Below are 23,496 nucleotides of genomic sequence, written 5' to 3' on the forward strand. Positions count from 1 at the left end.
ATTAAACACAAATAATATCTAATAAAAATTAGCTATACGATATAATGAACGATTAGAATGTGAGAATTCTTAATATTTTCACAAATAGTATCCGAAAAGGATCCCACTATTTGTGAAAATGTTAAATTTCCCATCACCCCTCGAAAAGACCAAGAAGCAAAAGTTAAAAAGTAAAAGTGAAAAAGATAGATGCTTTTTGTAGGAAAAGGATCCGGCGCGGATTCTTTAACAAGAGATCTTAGAAATTTCGTGATATAATTCGTTAATCGTATATTATGTGATTAATTTTTATTAAGTATTATTTATACTTAATTTTAAATTTTGAAATAAATTATGATCACATAATATACGATGAACGGATTCCTAAAAAAAAAAATCTTTTGCCCCTTCTGTAAAGCACAACCACCAACTATTGTCTACAACTTTCCTGAAGTTTCGTCTCACTTTAACCAAAAAAATAAAATAAAGAGGGATGCTTTCTGTAAAAGCACAACCACCAACTATTGTCTACAACTTTATCATCCCCACAGTTCAGTGACGAAGTAAACCTATATAATCTTAAACAGGCTTTTCTACTTCCTCACCTGAAATTTTGAAACGGAATTTCTATTTCCCAACTTCCTTTTGCAATGAAGATCGAAAATGGCTTTGGTTGGAGAGGCTTTGCTCTCTTATATGAAACAGCTATAAAATAATATCGAACTCATGATTTAAAGGAGAAAACCCGAATACTTCCTAATTTCTAGTTGAAATGACTACGCCACTAAACCGGGTAACGTTGCAAGAGACATTTCACGCATGTTTGCAGAATTATTGGTACAATCTCAACGCATTAATATGTAAGGTTTAATCATTATATGTGCTAACATTCATATTTCATTCAACAAAATTTATTTACAGAAGCATATCAAACGATATAAATTAGCAAAATTGATTCCTTACATGAACGATATTATAATATGTGGATTAGCTGAATGACGGGTTTTATTCATAATTTTATTCTCTTGGTTAACTTAGAGTTCAGATTCATTCCAAATAAGTCAGATGAAAATACAAAATCTTTACTAGGAACTAAAAATGAAAAAATAATAGCTACAACTGTAGTTATTGTGGGGATCAAAATCAAAATTTTGTGTTTATCATTTTCCTTTTTATAAAACACCTCAGCAATCAAGAAAGTTGTTCGACTCATTTGAACAAATAACAATTTAACACGTACATAATAATAACTCATTAAAAATATGCAGGTATAATTCATTCTGAATGCTTTTGATAAACTTTCAGTCCTAACATGACCACCACCAAAATACACAGTAAAATGTCATCCAACTGACGTATTATTCCTTTACCCTCTACTGAAATTTCATCAAAGCACCTCCACCAAATACCACTATGTTTGCCGTGTGTGGTCCACTGCATTATTGAACAAAAAATAGCAAGTCGTCTCACTATTCTTGAAGTAAGTTGAGCCATATAATAATCTTAACAGGCCTTGCTAGTTCTTTACTTGAATTTCACAAAGAATTTTCAGTTTTTCAACTTCAAATACTAGATCAAAATTAGTCCTTTTACCACGAAGAGAAAATGGCTTTGGTTGGAGAGGCTTTGCTCTCCGGTTCGATCCAGGTGCTGTGCGAAAAGATTGCTTCGGGAGAGTTCATGGCCTTCTTCCGGGCAAGAAGACTCAACCATTCACTCATGGACAAACTGAAGGTGACATTGATTACACTTCATGCAGTGCTCAACGACGCAGAGGAGAAGCAGATTGTCAACCTTGCCGTCGGGATGTGGCTTGACGAGCTCAAACATGCTGTGTTCGAAGCCGAGGACTTGGTGGATGAGATCGATACTGAAGCTTTGCGTCACGAGGTGAAAGATCAGACTAAGCAAACCCAGGTGTGCAACTTCCTCTCTACCTCTCGTAATCCTTTTAATTATGAGGGCATGAATGGTAGGATAGAGGAGTTATTTCAGAGGTTAGAACACCTTGCAGAACAGCGAAATCGCCTTGGTCTTAGAGAAGATATTTGGCGCATGGTTTCACAAAGAACTCCCACAACTTCTGTAGTTGAGGAAGGATTCTGTCCCTTTGGTAGGGATAATGATAAAGAAAAGTTAAAAACACTACTGCTGCTATCTGACAATGAAAGTAGCAGTAATTTTGCTGTAGTCCCTATAGTCGGAATGGGTGGGGTTGGTAAGACAACCCTTGCTCAACTCCTTTACAATGATGAACAAGTTAAAGAGCATTTTGACGTTCATGCTTGGGTTTGTGTTTCCGAACAGTACGATGCTTTGAGGGTGCTTAAGATCCTTATTGAACAAATCACTGAGAAATCTTGTGATATCTCAGATATGAATTCCCTTGAAATTCGACCAAGGGAACAAGCAAGGGATATCTCAGATATGAATTCCCTTGAAATTCGACTAAAGGAACCAGTAAGGAGGGAACAAGTGAGGGATATCTCAGATAGGAATACCCTTGAAATTCGACTAAGGGAGCAAGTAAGGGGAAAAACATTTTTATTTGTCCTAGATGACCTTTGGAATGAGAGCTATGATGACTGGGGTCGTCTACGAACTCTTTTCACTTATGGGGCGAAGGGAAGTAAGGTCATTGTAACAACAAGGAGTAGACATGTTGCATCCATCGTGCACATTACTATTCCAATTCATGACTTGGAAAAATTGTCGGACAATGATTGCTGGTTGTTACTGGCAAAACATGCATTTAGAAATGAAAACTCCAATGCACATCCAGACTTGGAAGAAGTTGGTAAGAAAATTGCACGCAAGTGCAACGGTTTGCCTTTAGCTTCAAAAACACTAGGGGGTCTCTTAGGTTGCAACCTAGACTACAAGAAATGGAATCACATATTGGAGAGCAATTTTTGGGATCTACCACACAGTAATAGTGTTCTTCCTTCTCTAAGATTGAGTTACCATTATCTTCCAAGTTACTTGAAAAGATGCTTTGCTTATTGCTCAATTTTTCCAAAGGGCTATGAATTGGAAAAGCAAAATGTAATTCTACTATGGGTGGCAGAAGGTTTAATTCCACAATCAGAGAGTGGGAATACAATGGAGGAGGTTGGTGAAAGATACTTTGACGAACTGTTATCTCGATCACTGTTTCAAAGACCAAGATTGGATCCACCAAGATTCACCATGCATGATCTTATCAATGACTTGGCTATGTCTGTGTCTGGAGAGTTTTGTTTTAGGTTGGATCTGGAACATTCACAGGAAGCTCGTAAAAGAGTTCGCCACTTCTCGTATGTGAGAGGAAAATTTGATACATCTTCAAAATTTCAGCCATTAGATGGAGTGAAGTATTTGCACACATTCTATCCAGTGTCTTTAGCACCATATAACAGATGGGGTGACAATGTATATGTAAGCAATAAGGTTCAAGATGATTTTCTGCCAACACAAAAATATTTACGGGTAATATCATTGTCGAGGTATCAAAATATCAATCGGTTACCTAATTCCATTGGTAATCACATACACTTGCGCTACATCGATCTCTCTTATTCGGCAATTAAAAGGTTACCAGATACAGTGTGTACCCTCTACAATTTACAAACACTGTTGTTGTTAGATTGTTCTTCTCTTGTTGAATTGCCCATAGACATGAGGAAATTGATTCATTTACGTCATCTTGATATTGGCGGAACTCGCATAAAAAAAATGCCTGTGCATATGGGTAGATTAAAAAGCCTGAGAACACTGACAGCTTTTGTGTTGGGGAAATCTACTGGGTCAAGCATTGGAGAATTGAGGGAGTTGTCCCACCTTGGAGGAAAAATTTCTATCTTGAATCTGCAATATGTAGTCGGTGCTATTGATGCCTTGCTGAAGGATAAGAAAGATCTCAATGAGGTAGAGTTGGCATGGGTTCCTAATGTTTCCGATGATTCTGTAAAAAAGAGATATGTGCTCGAAAGACTACAACCTTCGGTAAATTTGGTGAAACTAACCATCAGGGGTTATGGCGGGATCAGCTTCCCGAATTGGGTGGGAGACTCGTCCTTCTCCAACTTACAAGTGATGCGTCTCAGTAATTGTAGTAATTGCAGTTCATTGCCACCAGTTGGTCAGCTACCAGCTCTCAAAGAGCTCTACGTAGAAAGGATGAAATCAGTTGTGAGTGTCGGTGTTGAGTTGTACGGGGGAAATCAAACATTTCAATCTTTAGAGAAGCTGGAGTTTTCAAGTATGCCAGAGTGGGAGGAATGGCTGCCTAGTCCAAGTGGAGGTGAAAGTCCAGACTTTCCTCGTCTTAAGGAGCTGAGGTTATATGAATGTCCGAAGTTGAGAGGAAACTTGCCCACTCATCTTCCTTCCTTGAAAACACTTGATGTGTCCTTTTGTGAGGTTCTACATGTAAACTGGGGCCGCAATACCTTGAATACGGAATCCTTACGAGGATCTCTTGAAAAACTGACAATATGGGGATGCCCGGGTCTCTCATTGTTACTAGAGTCGACGGAGACGCTGCTGGCGCTTCAGATGCTTGATATTATTTCTGTTGATATTAAGTGGTTGCCGCAAATGGTGCACAACAGCAATCGTCTTCAAAGTTTGACTTTTTGGGGATGTTCCTCACTCTTGTCGTTCCCTACAAATGGTCTGCCCACCACGCTGACGTCACTCCGTATAGTAAGTTGCAATAAATTAGAATTCCTATCACGTGAGATGATGGCCAAATTGACTTCCCTTCAGTCTTTGAGTCTATACGACAGCTGTGATTCTCTGAGGTCGTTCCCTTTGGGCATTTTCCCCAAACTTTCATCTCTTGAAATAAGTTTGTGTGGGAATCTGGAATCCCTTTCTGTTGAAGGAGGAGCAGATGAAAATCTCAGCCATCTCAACTCCCTGGATATTAAGGGATGTCGAAATCTTGTCTCTTTTCCCGACGGGGGATTGCCGACTCCCAACCTCACTTCCTTTTCAGTAAGGGGATGCGATAATTTGAATGTGTTGCCGGACCGAATGCACACCCTCACCGCACTTCAACGTTTGGAGATATCCAATCTTCCAAATGTGGTGTCATTTGCACAAGGGGGTTTGCCTCCCAACCTAAAATCATTATATATCTGTAACTGGGATCTGGTGGAGACGTTGCTCAATGAACAGCTGCTCCCTGCCACTCTTCACACTCTCCGAATCTCTCATGTATCGAATCTGAAATCTTTGGACTGGAAGGGACTTGAGCACCTCACTTCTCTTCAACACCTACAAATTTCAGACTGCGAGAGTCTCAAATTCCTGCCAAAGGAGGGTTTTCCGGCATCTCTTTCTTATCTGAGCATCCGGGATTGTCCTTCTCTGAAGAAGAGGTATCTGAAGAAGCGGTATGAGAAGGTAGCTCGCATTCCTTGCATAGAGATAGATGGAGAAGTCAACATCTTGTGAGCTTTCATTTCACTCTCTCCAACTCTCAACTCTCAAGACAAAAGCCAGGTACTTTTTTTTTATTCATTATTAAATTGATTGTCCTCAGCAATATTCCAGCTTAAATTAGAGTTTCAGAGTCTAATTACGAAGAAATTACAGGAGAGTGCGAGGGGAGTGAATTATTTGGCGTCTATATATATGATTCTCCTGCATGACAAGAGGTAAAACCCTGGATGATGGTTTTCTCATACTTCTCTCGTTTGCGTCATAACTGTAATCTTGTGGTAGTTGTGATGGGACTAACAGATATGTTTCTCTACAGACACAATGGTTAAAGTCTTGAAGAGAGCATGGCTTATTGGCAGTGCTTGCTAGAATGCTAGTGTTGCTAGCCTAGGCGGCTGGCTGCTTCGCCTACAGATTTCAGTGTAAGTAGTTGAACACTTGAGTGTAATTTGCTTTTCTTTTCTGTAACAAGGTAATTCAACTATGCAATCAGTCAGGACAACACGATGGGACTAACGTATTTGTCGGCTTTATTAATGCAGATGGCAACTCTGGAATTGTAAAGATAGGATTATCTACAGCCAACGATTTAAACATGCATCAATTAGTTGTTAGTGTATGGTGCTATCTGGCATGAATATAAGTCTCCTTTAATCTGAGAGGTGACCCCTGGAATGATGTCTTTTCTAATACTGTTTGTAATTTGAATATGAGAGGCATGCCTTTTCATCTTTTCTTGATGTCATTCTCATCTTCTAATGGGTGCAGATATGCTTTTGTACAGACAAGGAGGTTGAACAGCGTGCTTGACACTTTTAGCACTTTCGTCATGCTTGCGTTTGTTGGTATTCCAGTAAATGATATTACTAGAATAAGTGGTTGGCCAGTGTGCTACAGATTTCACAAGAATGATAATTCTTACGTTAAGCACTGCAGACAAGCTGTAATTCAGCTTTCCACCACTCTTTTGTTTTAAGTTCCATTTGCTTGTTTTCTAAGATAAATGTATCAGTAATAATTTCTTCATCTTTAAATTTAGGAGCATCTTGTTAAGCTGAGGTATGAAAAGGGAAAGCAGTTGAGTTGGCATCCTATTGAAATGGATTCGATCATTTGAGATAAAAAACATGCTTTTCACAGTTCAATTCAGAATGAAATGGTAGAAAGCATGTGAAGGTAAAGCTCTACGTTCTTTTCCTGCTTTTTCATCAGAACTCTGCATCCGCATACTCTCCTTAAAGAAAAATATATATCGCATACTTTAAATGTAATTGTGCCTATTGTTGCCATCCATGAACATCTTATCTCCTGGAAGTGATCCGAAGGAACTGAGAGGTTATAGCATTCTTCTCGCAGTTGTGGATTTCATGAGCAATCAAGAGAATATTCAAAGTTGCATCTGGACTCGGAGGTTTGTTTTCTATATATTAGTGTGTGGTGTCGTGTGACTCGCATGGCAAGTTAACAGAGGAAGAAAAAAGTTATTTGAACATTGCAAATTCGCTCACTTTATATGTAGGTGATCATTTGATTTGTTATGCCGTGGAGAAATAGACAATGATACGCCTTAACCCAAGTTTGATGGGGAAAGTTGGAGCAGCGGGCACTCAAATTTAGAAACCTTCTTGGTAAGTAGCAACTCAACCCTGGTACTGCTTCGTGTACATTATCGCACATAGCAGGAAATTTCCCAATCTCTAAGGTGTCCATTCATTGTTTCCCTTAATAGTATTTGCTTTTCTGACTCGTATGCAGCCAAATGCACACTTTTGTGTTAAGTTCCATTTGCTTGTTTTCTAAGATAAATGTATCAATAATAATTTCATCATCTTTGAATTTAGGAGTACCTTGTTAAGCTGAGGTATGAAGGTCAATCAGTTGAGTTGCATCCTATTGAAATGGATTTGAGAGAAAACATGCTTTTCACAGTTCGATTTAGAATGCAACGGTAGAAGCGTGTGAAGGTAAAGCTCTTCCTACATTTTCATCAAAACTCTGCATCCACACTCTCCTTAATGAAAAATATATCACATACTTTAAATGAAATTGTGCCTATTGGTGCTGCATATAAACAGCTTTTTTTTTTTTTTTTGGTGAAGACATATAAACAGCTTTTCTCCCGGAAGTGATCCAAAGGAATTGAGATGTTACAGCATTCTACCCCATTGTGGATTTCATGAGCAATCAAGAGAGTATTCAAAGTTGCATCTGGACTCAGAGGTTTGTTTTCTATATATTAGCATGTGTGATGTCTTGTGATGTCATGTGACTCACATAGCAAGTTAACAAACGAAGAAGAAATTTTTTGAACCTTGCAGATTGGCTCACTATATATGTAGGCGATCATTTGATTCATTAACCAATCTAGACAAAGTCTGGAAGATGCCGTGGAGAAATAGTCGATGATACGCCTTAACCCAAGTTTGATGGGGAAAGTTGGAGCAGCGGGCTCTCAATTTTAGAAACCTTCTTGGTAAGTAGCAACTCAACCCTGGTACTGCTTCGTGTACATTATCGCACATAGCAGGAAATTTCCCAATCTCTAAGGTGTCCATTCATTGTTTCCCTTAATAGTATTTGCTTTTCTGACTCGTATGCAGCCAAATGCACACTTTGGTTCATTTTCCTCTACCATGTACGTTGAGGCCAGAGCACTACGTCGTTGGCCGCCGATGGTGGCTGATTTGGAAGCTGCTGCTGTGGAAGTGGAGAGTAATTCCACTCCGTCTATGGCAGGGTAGTAGCAAAAGGAGGAGGATTATTCTGCGTTTGGTACAATATTATGCGAGACGAGAGGCCGACAAGGTTGCACAGACTTGCACGATTTGGAAAGTTGCTATATTTTGAAGACTCCCGCGGACATTATTTTGGATATTTTAATTAATAGAAGCTAGATAGTCATAACCTGTAATTCGTTTTTGCGTGGTACTCTTTTTTCCTTCAATTGGGATGAAATTCCCGATAAAATTTTGATGAGGTTGTGGTATTCTTTGACACCATAAAAAACTTTAATCTTAGTAATAGTAATAACTTGTAATGATTAGTTTTTAAGTTTGTTCATGAACTGTAGTGTGCTTTGTTATGTCATGACTACTTTTTTAAGTTCATTTTATGTTTGGGTGGTTAATAAAAAAATTTCCTACAGTAGCCAATTAATTTCCTTTTTCTGTGAGCATCTAATCTTTAGATTTGCATTGAATTTGCTTTTATATTTATTTGTTGAATATTCCACAAACTTGTTTTAATGATGAGAAATGCTACCATTTGCAAAGCATGTTAGCTAAATAAACATGTTAACTAACTTTTAAATAATAATTCAATCATCAACAACCATGTCTTATGACTTACAAAATATGATTTCAATAGATTGTTCTTGCTTTTCTTTTTTCTCATGCATTGTTTGTTCCTAGAACTTTTTTTTCCCAATAAAACAATATAGGACAACAAAATTAACCTAAAATTGTTATAAGAACAGAAAAGTACAAATGGGAATTTAAATTGAAAAATAAAATGCTAATTTAAGATTTTTTTTAAACTGTTTCTGTGTTTAATCATTATTTGTATAATAATTTGTGCAAATTGTTGATATAAATTTCACAAAATGGCTGTTTCAGTGCTCCTTTTTCTTGTTTTATAAATTCTAATGCTTTGTTTGTTGGATATAAATTATTACGTTTGAATATTGATAAATAGTAGGTAGATACGTTGTATATTGTTTCTCGTGGATGATAAAATGTCTAGGAAGATGTTCGCAAAAAGGAAAAAAAAGATTGAAAAATTATAAATAGTTCTTTCAAATTAAGCCCTTGCAACATTTATTTTTTAGACAAAATTCCATCACGCTTTACAACTCTAAATTAAACCTAAATTTCGAATTTACTGCCAAGTAAACAGTTAAGTGACCTACTATTACCAAAATATTTACAAATGTGCCATAGCACCTTAATTATGTTAACCAATTTAGTTTTTCACCAGCAATTAATTTATAACGACTAAAATTTTAGAGTGACTTTACTTGTAAGTGAGAGATTTTAGGTTCGATTTTCGTCAAAATCGAATTTGAATCACACACTCTCCCACCTCCTTAATGCAATGATTTGAAAGAAAACATGATTTTCACAGTTGGATTTAGAATGAAACAGTAGAAAGCGTGTGAAGGTAAAGCTCTGCAATCTTTTCCTACATTTTCATCAAAACTCTGCATCCGCATACTCTCCTTACAGAAAAATATATTTTGCATGCGGTAAATGAAATTATGCCTATTGTTGCCGCCTATGAAAATCTTAGGGCTTGTTTAGTATCCTATTTGAATTTTTTTATCATTTATCAGAACATTTCTTGAAAATAATTTTCTTTAAGACTCAAAAACTTAATTGGTTTGCGTTCTAAATTTTTTAAATCTTATGACTAGACAAAGATATATAAAAAGAGGGGGTCACATGAGAGGGAGAAAGAGGAGAGATGAGGAAATAAAGTAAGAGATGGTTGAAGGAAAGAGAAAGAAGAGAGAGGATCAGACGAGATAGAGAGGAAGATGAGTAAGAGAAATAACCGAGAGAATGAAGAGAGCGGATTGGAGAAGAGACGAAAAAGGTGTAAAAAAAACAGGAGAGAGAAAAAAATAGAGAGATAGATTTGGAGTGAGAGGAGATGAGAGAAAGAAAAGAAATGAATGAGTTTAAGTTTAAAAACTCACTTTTTATGTTTTTAGATAATATACTATATTTTTGAGTTAGTCTGGAGTTTGGTTTTTTAAAATAGTCCTACCAAACAAGTTTTTAAGGCCTAAAATTTGATAATTGTTTTTTAATTTAAAAAATTAGATTCAAGAAGAGTACCAAACATGCCCTTATCTCCTAGAAGTGATCCAAAGAAACTGAGAGGTTATTGCATTCTTCTCACCAATGTGGATTTCATGAGCAATCCATAGAATATTCAAATTTGCATCTAGACTCGGAGGTATGTTTAGTAATATATTAGCGTGTGTGATGTCATCTGACTCTCATAGCAAGCTAACAAACAAAGAAAAAAAATTATTTGAACATTGCAGGTTCACTCACTATATAGGTAGGCGATTGTTCGATTCGTTAACCGCTCTAGAGGAAGATGTCGTGGGAAAATAGACGATGCCTCGCCTTAACCCAGTTTGATGGGAAAGTTGGAGGCGAGGCATGAAAGATCACCAGGTATATGTTGATATCACATGTGGATCCAGAACGTTTGTTGGGATTAAAACGTGATAGTTGTAGGCTGATTTGAGTTCAAATTTATGCAAAAAAACCACTCAAATTTCAAGTCATATAACCACTCAATTAAGTTGGTTGTCATTAGGGCTCTCTTCAAATATCTTTCTGGTTTATTTTCTTCACTATAATTAAACGTTTTAATGATTCTCAATGTATAATTTAAAAAAAAAATGGGATGTAGTAAATGACAAATGATTTGAATAATTAAAATAAAATTCAAAGCAGGACCCACATGTTGCATACACACCTTTGAGGGAGGATTTGAATTTCATCCGAGCTAAACGGTGGGGATTCTAGGGATCCTCCTGGATTCCTTTGTCATACTTCATTAAATCATGAATTGGTACTGATGAAATTTGATTAAAAGATTACAAATAGGGGTTTATTTTAAAAGTTATAATAATTTCGGTCTTTTGATCAAATTTTAACGGTACGGATTCTCTAATTTGGTGGATTAGTAGGAAGAGATTCGGAGAGAATTCATTTTCGGGATTTTAGAGATCTTTATATCTTAATCATTCATCGTGTATCGTATAGTTAGAAATCATATAAATTTTTTTATTTAAAATTAAACATAAATAATATCTAATAAAAACTAGCTATACGATATAATAAACGATTAGAACGTAAGAATTCTTAATATTTTCACAAAGAGTATCTGAAAAGGATGGGATCCTTTTCTTTTCGAGGGATATATACACACACCCACACATCATACACCAGACACACATTTATAAATTTCCCATCACCCCTCGAAAAGACCGAGAAGCAAAAGTTAAAAAGTAAAAGTGAAAAAGATAGATGCTTTTTGTAGGAAAAGGATCCGGCGCGGATCCCTTAACTAAAGATTCTAGAAATTTCGTGATATAATTCGTTATATTATGCGATCAATTTTTATTAGGAATTATTTATATTTAATTTTAAATTTTAAAATAAATTCTGACCATATAATATACGAGATGATTCCTAAAAAAAAATCTTTTGCCCCTTCTGTAAAGCACAACCACCAACTATTGTCTACAACTTTCCTGAAGTTTCGTCTCACTTTAACAAAAATAAATAAAAAATAAAGAGGGATGCTTTCTGTAAAAGCACAACCACCAACTATTGTCCACAACTTTATCATCTCCACAGTTCAGTGACGAAGTAAACCTATATAATCTTAAGCAGGCTTTTCTACTTCCTCACCTGAAAATTTGAAACGGGATTTCTATTTCCCAACTTCCTTTTGCAAAGAAGATCGAAAATGGCTTTGGTTGGCGAGGCTTTTGCTCTCTTTTACAATGAATCAACTATAAAATAACATCAAACTCGTTATTTAAAGGAGAAAAACTGAATACTTCCTAATTTCTAGTTGAAATGACTACGCCACCAAACCGCATAACATTGCAAGAGACATTTCATGCATGTTTGCAGAATTATTGGTACAAGCTCAACGCATTAATGTGTAAGGTTTAATCATTATATGTGCTAACATTCATATTTCATTCATCAAAATTTATTTACAAAAGCATATCACGCGATATAAATTACCAAAATTGATCCCTTAAATGAACGATATTATAATACATTGATTAGTTGAATGATGAGTTTTATTCATAATTTTATTCTCTTGATCAACTTAGATTTCAGATTCATTCCAAACACGTCACATGAAAATACAAAATCTTTACTAAGAACTAAAAATAAAAAAAGAATAGCTACAACTGTAGTTATTGTGGGGATCAAAATCAAAATTTTGTGTTTACCATTTTCTTTTTGTATAAAACACCTCAGCAATCAAGGACATTGTTCGACTCATTTGAACATATAACAATTTAACACGTAGAGAATAATAACTCATTGAAAATAAGCAGGTATAATTCATTCTGAATGATTTTGATAAACTTTCAGTCCTAACATGACCACCACCAAAATACACAGTAAAATGTCATCCAACCGACATATTATTCCTTTACACTCTACTTTACTGAAATTTCATCAAAGCACCTCCACCAAATACCACTATGTTTGTCGTGTGTGGTCCACTGCATTATTGACCAAAAAATAGCAAGTCGTCTCACTAATCTTGAAGTAAGTTGAGCCATATAATAATCTTAACAGGCTTTGCTAGTTCTTTACTTGAATTTCACAAAGAATTTTCAGTTTTTCAACTTCAAATACTAGATCAAAATTAGTCCTTTTACCACGAAGAGAAAATGGCTTTGGTTGGAGAGGCTTTGCTTTCCCGTTCGATCCAGGTGCTGTACGAAAAGATTGCTTCGGGAGAGTTCATGGCCTTCTTCCGGGCAAGAAGATTCAACCATTCACTCATGGACAAACTGAAGGTGACATTGATTACACTTCATGCAGTGCTCAACGACGCAGAGGAGAAGCAGATTGTCAACCTTGCCGTCGGGATGTGGCTTGACGAGCTCAAACATGCTGTGTTCAAAGCCGAGGACTTGGTGGATGAGATCGATACCGAAGCTTTGCGTCACGAGGTGAAAGATCAGACTAAGCAAACCCAGGTGTGCAACTTCCTCTCTACCTCTCGTAATCCTTTTAATTATGAGGGCATGAATGGTAGGATAGAGGAGTTATTTCAGAGGTTAGAACATCTTGCAGAACAGCGAAATCGCCTTGGTCTTAGAGAAGATATTGGGCGCATGGTTTCACAAAGAACTCCCACAACTTCTGTAGTTGAGGAAGGATTCTGTCCCTTTGGTAGGGATAATGATAAAGAAAAGTTAAAAACACTACTGCTGCTATCTGACAATGAAAGTAGCAGTAATTTTTCTGTAGTCCCAATAGTCGGGATGGGCGGGGTTGGTAAGACAACCCTTGCTCAACTTCTTTACAATGATGAACAAGTTAAAGAGCATTTTGACGTTCATGCTTGGCTTTGTGTAACCGAACAGTACGATGCTTTGAGGGTGCTTAAGACCCTTATTGAACAAATCACTGAGAAATCTTGTGATATCTCAGATATGAATTCCCTTAAAATTCGACCAAGGGAACAAGCAAGGGATATCTCAGATATGAATTCCCTTGAAATTCGACTAAAGGAACAAGTAAGGAGGGAACAAGTGAGGGATATCTCAGATATGAATACCCTTGAAATTCGACTAAGGGAGCAAGTAAGGGGAAAGACATTTTTATTTGTCCTAGATGACCTTTGGAATGAGAGCTATGATGACTGGGGTCGTCTACGAACTCTTTTCACTTATGGGGCGAAGGGAAGTAAGGTCATTGTAACAACAAGGAGTAGACATGTTGCATCCATCGTGCAGAATACTATTCCAATTCATGACTTGGAAAAATTGTCGGACGATGATTGCTGGTTGTTACTGGTAAAACATGCATTTAGAAATGAAAACTCTAGTGCACATCCAGACTTGGAAGAAGTTGGTAAGAAAATTGCACACAAGTGCAACGGTTTGCCTTTAGCTTCAAAAACACTAGGGGGTCTCTTAGGTTGCAACCTAGACTACAAGGAATGGAATCACATATTGGAGAGCAATTTTTGGGATCTACCACACACTAATAGTGTTCTTCCTTCTCTAAGATTGAGTTGCCATTATCTTCCAAGTTGCTTGAAACGATGCTTTGCTTATTGCTCAATTTTTCCAAAGGGCTATGAATTGGAAAAGGAAAATGTAATTCTACTATGGGTGGCAGAAGGTTTAATTCCACAATCAGAGAGTGGGAATACAATGGAGGAGGTTGGTGAAAGATACTTTGACGAACTGTTATCTCGATCACTGTTTCAAAGACCAAGATTGGATCCACCAAGATTCACTATGCATGATCTCATCAATGACTTGGCTATGTTTGTGTCTGGAGAGTTTTGTTTTAGGTTGGATCTGGAACATTCACAGGAAGCTCGTAAAAGAGTTCGCCACTTCTCGTATATGAGAGGAAAATTTGATACATCTTCAAAATTTCAGCCCTTAGATGGAGTGAAGTATTTGCACACATTCTTTTCAGTGTCTTTAGCACCATATGACAAAAGGGATGACAAAGTATATGTAAGCAATAAGGTTCAAGATGATTTTCTGCCTGCACAAAAATATTTACGGGTAATATCATTGTCAAGATATCAAAATATCAATCAATTACTTAATTCCATTGGTAATCACATACACTTGCGCTACATCGATCTCTCTTATACAACAATTAAAAGGTTACCAGATACAGTGTGTACCCTTTACAATTTACAAACACTGTTGTTGTTAGGTTGTTCTTCTCTTGTTAAACTGCCTGCAGACATGAGGAAATTAATTCATTTGCGTCATCTTGATATTGGCGGAACTCGCATAAAAAAAATGCCTGTGCATATGGGTAGATTAAAAAGCCTGAGAACACTGACAGCTTTTGTGTTGGGGAAATCTACTGGGTCAAGCATTGGAGAATTGAGGGAGTTGTCTCACCTTGGAGGAAAAATTTCTATCTTGAATCTGCAAAATGTAGTCGGTGCTATTGATGCCTTGCTGAAGGATAAGAAAGATCTCAATGAGGTAGAGTTGGCATGGGGTGATAATGTTTCCGATGATTCGGTAAAAGAGAGATATGTTCTCGAAAGACTTCAACCTTCGGTAAATTTGGTGAAACTAACCATCAGGCTTTATCCCGGAATCAGCTTCCCAAGTTGGGTGGGAGACTCGTCCTTCTCCAACTTACAAGTGATGCGTCTCAGTTACTGTTGTAATTGCAGTTCATTGCCACCAGTTGGTCAGCTACCAGCTCTAAAAGAGCTCTACGTAGTAGGGATAAAATCAGTTGTGAGTGTCGGTGTTGAGTTGTACGGGGGAAATCAACCATTTCAATGTTTAGAGAAGCTAGAGTTTAGTGACATGCTAGAGTGGGAGGAATGGCTGCCTAGTCCAAGTGGAGGTGAAAGTCCAGACTTTCCTCGTCTTAAGGAGTTGAAATTATTCAATTGTCAGAAGCTGAGAGGAAACTTGCCCACTCATCTTCCTTCCTTGAAAACACTTGATGTGTCCTTTTGTGAGGTTCTACAAGAAACCAGGGCCAGTAATACCCTGAACACGGAACCCTTACGAGGATCTCTTGAAGAACTGACACTAATTCACTGCACAGGTCTCTCATTGTTACTAGAGTCGACGGAGACGCTGCTGTCGCTTCAGATGCTTTATATTACGTCTGTTGATATTAAGTGGTTGCCGCAAATGGTGCGCAACAGCTATTGTCTTCAAAGTATGACTCTTTCTTTCTGTTCCTCACTCTTGTTGTTCCCTACAAATGGTCTGCCCACCACGCTGACGTCACTCAGTATACTAAATTGCAAGAAATTAGAATTCCTATCAGGTGAGATGATGGCCAAATTGACTTCCCTTCGGTCTTTGTATCTTGAATGCAGCTGTGATTCTCTGAGGTCGTTCCCTTTGGGCATTTTCCCCAACCTTTCATCTCTTCGTATAATGAGTTGTCAGAATCTGGAATCTCTTTCAGTTGAAGGAGGAGCAGATGAAAATCTCAGCCATCTCAACTCCCTGTCTATTTGGGAATGTCCAAATCTTGTCTCTTTTCCCGACGGGGGATTGCCCACTCCCAACCTCACTTCCCTTCAAGTCGCTTACTGCGAGAATTTGAAGTTATTGCCGGACCGAATGCACACCCTCACCGCCCTTCAACATTTGTCGATAGAGTGTCTTCCAAATGTGGTGTCATTTGCACAAGGGGGTTTGCCTCCCAACCTACAATCATTTCAGATCGTCGGAGGAAGCAAAGATTTCTTCCAGACGTTGCTCAATGAGCAGCTGCTCCCTGCCACTCTTCACACTCTCCAAATCTTGGTTGTATCGAATCTGAAATCTTTGGATGGAAAGGGACTTGAGCACCTCACTTCTCTTCAACACCTAGAAATTGCAGGGTGCAAGAGTCTCAAATTCCTGCCAAAAGAGGGTTTGCCGGCATCTCTTTCTTATCTCAGCATCAGGCGTTGTCCTTCTCTGAAGAAGAGGTATCGGAACAAGAAGGGAAAAGATTGGAGAAACATAGCTCGCATTCCTTGCATAAAGATAGATGGAGAAATCACCATCATATGAGCTTTCATTTCACTCTCTCCAACTCTCAACTCTCAAGACAAAAGCCAGGTACTTTTTTTTATTCATTATTAAATTGATTGTCCTCAGCAATATTCCTAATTAAATTGATAAATTCAAGTTTCAGAGTCTAATCCCGATGAAATTACAGGAGAGTGGCGAGCGGAGTGAATTATTTCTAGTCTGATACTGTGGAACTACTTGGGGTCGACATATATGATTCTCCTGCATGACAAGAGGTAAAACCCTGGATGATGGTTTTCTCATACTTCTCTCGTTTGCGTCATAACTGTAATCTTGTGGTAGGTGTGATGGGACTAACAGATATGTTTCTCTACAGACACAATGGGTAAAGTCTTGAAGAGAGCATGGCTTATTGGCACTGCTTGCTAGAATGCTAGTGTTGCTAGACTAGGTGGCTGGCTGCTTCGCCTACAGATTTCAGTGTAAGTAGTTGAACACTTAAGTGTAATTTGCTTTTCTTTTCTGTAACAAGGTAATTCAACTATGCAATCAGTCAGGACAACACGATGGGACTAACATATTTGTCGGCTTCCATGAGCGGTAGGTCTCGGGTTCGAGACTTGGGAGCAGCCTCTCCATAAATGGGGGTAAGGCTAGCCGACATTCACCTCTCCCAGACCCTGCGTAAAGCGGGAGCCTTGTGCACTGGGTACGACCTTTTTATTAATGCAGATGGCAACTCTGGAATTGTAAAGATAGGATTATCTACAGCCAACGATTTAAACATGCATCAATTAGTTGTTAGTGTATGGTGCTATCTGGCATGAATATAAGTCTCCTTTAATCTGAGAGGTGACCCCTGGAATGATGTCTTTTCTAATACTGTTTGTAATTTGAACATGAGAGGCATGCCTTTTCATCTTCTCTTGATGTCATTCTCATCTTCTAATGGGTGCAGCTATGCTTTTGTACAGACAAGGAGGTTGAACAGCGTGCTTGACACTTTTAGCACTTTCGTCATGCTTGCGTTTGTTGGTATTCCAGTAAATGATATTACTAGAATAAGTGCTTGGCCGGTGCTCTACAGATTTCACAAGAATGATAATTCTTACGTTAAGCACTGCAGACAAGCTGTAATTCAGCTGTCCACCACTCTCTTTTGTTTTAAGTTCCATTTGCTTGTTTTCTAAGATAAATGTATCAGTAATAATTTCTTCATCTTTAAATTTAGGAGTATCTTGTTAAGCTGAGGTATGAAAAGGGAAAGCAGTTGAGTTGGCATCCTATTGAAATGGATTCGATCATTTGAGATAAAACATGCTTTTCACAGTTCAATTCAGAATGAAATGGTAGAAAGCATGTGAAGGTAAAGCTCTACGTTCTTTTCCTGCATTTTCATCAGAACTCTGCATCCGCATACTCTCCTTAAAGAAAAATATATATCGCATACTTTAAATGTAATTGTGCCTATTGTTGCCATCCATGAACATCTTATCTCCTGGAAGTGATCTGAAGGAACTGAGAGGTTATAGCATTCTTCTCGCAGTTGTGGATTTCATGAGCAATCAAGAGAATATTCAAAGTTGCATCTGGACTCGGAGGTTTGTTTTCTATATATTAGCGTGTGGTGTCGTGTGACTCGCATAGCAAGTTAACAGAGGAAGAAAAAAGTTATTTGAACATTGCAAATTCGCTCACTTTATATGTAGGTGATCATTTGATTTGTTGTGCCGTGGAGAAATAGACAATGATACGCCTTAACCCAAGTTTGATGGGGAAAGTTGGAGCAGCGGGCACTCAAATTTAGAAACCTTCTTGGTAAGTAGCAACTCAACCGTGGTAGTGGTCCATGTCCGTTATCGTGCATAGCAGGAAATTTCCCAGTCGCTAAGGGGTCCATTCATTGTTTCTCTTAATATATAGTATCTGTTTTTCTGATTCTTATGCAGCGACACACTTTGATGCTGCCTGTGCCCGCGCGGGGGTTCATTTTTCTCTACCACGTACGTTTTAGGCCAGAACACTAGTCTGATACTGTGGAACAACTTGTGGTGGATATTTATGATTCTCCTGCATGTGAAGAGGTAAACCCTGGATGATGGTTTTCTCGTACTTGTCTCGTTTGCGGCATAACTTTCTCATCTTTCAATGTAACTGTAATCTTCAGGCAGGTGCACTGGAGATATGTTTCTCTCTACTAACACAACGGTTGAAGAGTGCCTCATGGCTGTGCTTGCTTGAAGGCCAGTACGTACATTGCGTTACTAGATTGCATTTATATTGAGGAGGATTTCACCAGTGGAACATTGCTGATCAGCTGTAAATTGTAATTTACTTCCTCACTTTTTCTATCTTCAAGTTTCTTTATCTATATTGCGTTTATATTATCAGACAGTTCAATTCAACTATATGCTAAGCCAGGACATTGTGATGGTACTAACAGATGTATCAGTTTCATTGATGCAGCCAGCAAACTGTGTAAACCTGTAAAGATAGGATTATCAAATGTTGCTTTGGTTTTCTGGACTGTCAAGTTTGAAATCTTTGGACAGAAATGTACTTTCAATACCTCCCACTCCGCAATTCTTGCCCGGACAGGGACCTGCAGACCTCAGCTCTCGTCGACAGCTATACAAATATTGAATGTGTGGGATTTCATCGGCCCAGAGAGAAAACTATTGAACCGTAAAGATAGGATTATCAGAGGGCAAACAATGTTAGCTTACATCAACTATGCTACCCCTTCTTTTTTCTCTTAAATTTCAGGACAGTATCGTCAAATATAATAGGAACCGGTTTTCAACACCTCCCACTCTCGCAAATCCTGCCGGGACAGGGACCTCAGCTATATAATGGTTGAATGTATATGGGGTTTCGTCGGTCCAGAGAGAAAACTATTGACTGTAAAGATAGGATTATCAAAGGGAAAACAATGTTAGCTTATATCAACTACTCAGGTACTTGTGTATATATCTATATATACTACTGTGGTTTCCATATGGCGGAATGCTTACTCATCTTTCAATGCCTCTTTCATCTTGTGGTAGCTGCATATACATATGTTTCTTTGCAAACTCAATGGTTGGAGAGAGCATGGCTTATTGGCACCGCTTGCCAGAATGCCAGTGTTACTAGACATGGTGGCTGGCTGCTGCACCTACAGATGTCAGTGTATGTAGTTGAACACTTGAGTGTAATCTATTCTTCCTTTATGTATCAATGTAGTTCACGTATGCAATCAATCAGGACAACACGATGGGACTAACATATTTGTCGGCTTTATTGATGCAGATGGCAACTCTGGAATTGTAAAGATAAGATTATCTACAGCCAACGATTTGAACATGCATCAATTAGTTGTCCTTGAATGGTGCATGCATATAATTCTCCTTTAATCGGAGAGGTAACCCCTGGAGTGATGTTTTTTCTAATGCTTTTATAGTTTGAATATTAGAGGCATGGTTTTTCATCTTCTCTTGATGCCACTCTCATGGGTGCCGATATAATTTTGTACAGAGAAAGTGGTTGAACAGTGCGCTTGATCATTGTAGCACTGTCGTCACGCTTGCATTTGTTGGTATTCCAGTAAATGATATTACTAGAATAAGTGGTTGGCTGGTGTGCTACGGATTTCACAAGAATGATAATTCTAAGGTTGAGCACTGCAGACGAGCTGTAATTGACCTTTCCACCACTCTCTTTTGTGTTAAGTTCCATTTGCTTGTTTTCTAAGATAAATGTATCAATAATAATTTCATCATCTTTGAATTTAGGAGTACCTTGTTAAGCTGAGGTATGAAGGTCAAGCAGTTGAGTTGCATCCTATAGAAATGGATTTGAGAGAAAACATGCTTTTCACAGTTCGATTTAGAATGAAACGGTAGAAGCGTGTGAAGGTAAAGCTCTGCGTTCTTTTCCTACATTTTCATCAAAACTCTGCATCCATACTCTCCTTAATGAAAAATATATATCACATACCTTAAATGAAATTGTGCCTATTGGTGCTGCATATAAACAGCTTTTCTCCCGGAAGTGATCCAAGGGAACTGAGATGTTACAGCATTCTTCTCACCATTGTGGATTTCATGAGCAATCAAGAGAGTATTCAAAGTTGTATCTGGACTCAGAGGTTTGTTTTCTATATATTAGCGTGTGTGATGTCTTGTGATGTCATGTGACTCGCATAGCAAGTTAACAAACGAAGAAGAAATTTTTTGAACATTGCAGATTGGCTCACTATATACGTAGGCGATCATTTGATTCGTTAACCAATCTAGAGGAAGTCTGGAAGATGCCGTGGAGAAATAGTCTATGATACGCCTTAACCTAAGTTTGATGGGGAAAGTTGGAGCAGCTGGCTCTCAATTTTAGAAACCTTCTTGGTAAGTAGCAACTCAACCCTGGTACTGCTTCGTGTACATTATCGCACATAGCAGGAAATTTCCCAATCTCTAAGGTGTCCATTCATTGTTTCCCTTAATAGTATTTGCTTTTCTGACTCGTATGCAGCCAAATGCACACTTTGTTGCTGCCTGTGCAGCCAAGTTCGCGTTTGGGAGTTCGTTTTCCTCTACCATGTACTTTGAGGCCAGAGCACTACGTCGTTGGCTGCCCATGGTGGCTGATTTGGAAGCAGCTGCTGTGGAAGTGAAGAGTAATTCCACTCTGTCTATGGCAGGGAACTAGCAAAAGGAGGAGGATTATTCTGCGTTTGCCGTTTGGTACAATATTATACGAGACGAGAGGCCAAAAAGGTTGCAGGGACTTGCACGATTTGGAAAGTTGCTATATTTTGAAGACCCCCGGACATTATTTTGGATGTTTTAATTAACAGAAGCTAGATAGTCATAACCTGTAATTTGTTGGTGCCTTATTTCCTTCAACTGGGATGAAATCCCCGATAAAATTTTGATGAGGTTGTGGTATTCTTTAATCCTATAGGATCCTCTCCGGATCCTTTTGGTGAGGGGATCTTGGGAATTCGTGAATCGTGTCTGTTCATCGTATATCATGTGGTTATTGGTACAAGATCAACGTGTCAATGCTTAAAATTTAATCATTATATGTGCCAATGGTTATATTTCATTCAACAAAATTTATTTACAGAAGCATATAAATGATAGAAATTATCAAAATTGATCCTTTTATATGTTCGACATTATAATACGTGGATTAGCTCAATAGCGCGTTTTAATCATAATTTCATTCTCTTGGTCAACTTACGGTTTAGGTTCATTCCAAACATGTCAGGTGAAAATTCAAAATTGTTACTAGGAAGTAAAAATAAAACAAGAATAGCTACAACTGTAGTTATTGTGGGGATCAAAATCAAAATTTTGTGTTTATTATTTTCTTTTTGTATAAAAAAGCCTCAGCAATCAAACAAGGACATTGTTCGACTCATTTGAAAAAATAACACTTTTAACATGTACACAATAATAATTCATTGAAAATAAGCGGGTATGATTCATGCTGGAAGAGTTTGATAAAAATTAACACTTTTATGTTTGCCGTGTGTGGTCCACTGCATTATTGGCAAAATAAAAATATGAAGTCGTCTCACTAATCTTGAAGTAAGTACCAGTTTGGTACTGTTTAAATTAAAAAAAACAAAAAAAAAAATATAAAAATTTAGAAATTTTAACGAAAAACTGTTCACTTTAACGAAAAATCATATTTTTACACTAAAAAATTAATCATAGTACTATTCACTTTACCCTTTATTTTGTCTTTATCATTAAAACTCAAAATTTTCAAATCATTTTCATTAGTTTTCTTTAAAAAGAAAGCTCTTTTCTTTTTTCAGTTTAGTAAACATTTAAAAGCAAATTTTTTTTACAGTTTCGGATGAAAAAAAAAGAGCTAAAAACCAAAGCACCGCAAACATGCCCTATTCTGTACATCAGATTTTGCTCAGATTGCACCGTGGACTTGCCCAGATTGTGTGGCCGACATGTCCTATTATGTACATCCGATTTTGCCCCCCAATTCGAAGCTTCGGCCATCTGGATCCTCAGAAAATGCTCTTCTTCTTTGTATTTCTGCAAATTAGGAGACCCCAGTGACTAATCTGATCCCTATCTTCTTATTCTTGAGAACTAGTCTTCCAGATTCCCAACCCTTCAAATTGCAGGTTCGCTCCTTTCTCTCTCCCTCTCCCTGAAAAACACTTCAAAACCCAATGAGAAAGAGGAGAGGTTAGACGCAGAACGAGAGAAGAAAACCCAATGAGGAAGAGGAGAGGTTAGACGGAGAATACGAGGGGGAAGATGTGTTGAGGAAGAAAGTCTAATCAATGACTCTAGAAATTCTACAAAGAGGAGAGGTTAGATAGAGAAAGCAAGGGGAAGATGGATAAATTTTTCATTGTGTTGCGAGCACAAGTGATACGTCCGTGAAAATTTTATTTTTTAAATTATTAACTTTTTAGCACATATATCCTATCATTTGTATAGTGATACGTGGTGTATTATCCCGTGTATCGATCATACTTAAAAATCTCTCGGAAGATGTGTTAAGATGGAGAAAATGAGGGGGACAAAAATTAAGGAAGGTGAGTATGATCAATGACTCTAGAAATTCTAGAAGGAGGTGAGGTTAGACGGAGAAAACGAGGGGGAAAATGAGTTAAGACGTGGGGGACGAAAATTAAGGAATGAGAGTCTGATCAATGACTCTAGAAATTCTAGAAGGAGGAAAGGTTAGACGGAGAATATAACACGCCCCAAACATGATATCTCTAAATATCAGGATAGGCTCGTGCTGACCGATACTCAAGGGTGACGAAACCATTTTAAACATGCATACAAATAAAATACGTGATTAGAAAG

General features: G+C 37.8%; 2 protein-coding genes across 14 annotated transcripts in view; both read left to right on the forward strand.

The window, feature by feature from the left end:
- LOC126616075 (putative disease resistance RPP13-like protein 1) overlaps positions 1–21,803 on the forward strand; it is a 57,085-nt gene extending 35,282 nt beyond the window's left edge. For all 10 annotated transcript variants that reach the window (XM_050284054.1, XM_050284053.1, XM_050284052.1 and 7 more), the window contains 10 exons: positions 7,728–7,882; positions 18,616–18,750; positions 18,834–18,992; positions 19,133–19,623; positions 19,714–19,837; positions 19,958–20,341; positions 20,440–20,562; positions 20,685–20,795; positions 20,894–21,048; positions 21,176–21,803. The gene's annotated coding sequence lies outside the window, so the exon portion shown is untranslated. The remainder of the gene's footprint in view (positions 1–7,727; positions 7,883–18,615; positions 18,751–18,833; positions 18,993–19,132; positions 19,624–19,713; positions 19,838–19,957; positions 20,342–20,439; positions 20,563–20,684; positions 20,796–20,893; positions 21,049–21,175) is intronic.
- Positions 1,483–23,496, forward strand: part of LOC126616073 (putative disease resistance RPP13-like protein 1) — a 34,125-nt gene continuing 12,111 nt past the window's right edge. The window contains exons 1-3 of one of the 4 annotated variants that reach the window (XM_050284042.1): positions 1,483–4,814; positions 16,084–16,753; positions 16,854–17,008. In XM_050284042.1, coding sequence (XP_050139999.1) covers positions 1,585–4,814; positions 16,084–16,705 — 3,852 coding nt within the window. In that variant the 5' untranslated portion in view covers positions 1,483–1,584 and the 3' untranslated portion in view covers positions 16,706–16,753; positions 16,854–17,008. The remainder of the gene's footprint in view (positions 4,815–16,083; positions 16,754–16,853; positions 17,009–23,496) is intronic. The other 3 variants (XM_050284043.1, XM_050284041.1, XM_050284040.1) reach the window with 3 other exon arrangements.

The sequence above is a fragment of the Malus sylvestris genome, chromosome 3 (assembly GCF_916048215.2).
Source record: "Malus sylvestris chromosome 3, drMalSylv7.2, whole genome shotgun sequence".
NCBI classification, from domain to species: Eukaryota; Viridiplantae; Streptophyta; class Magnoliopsida; order Rosales; family Rosaceae; genus Malus; species Malus sylvestris.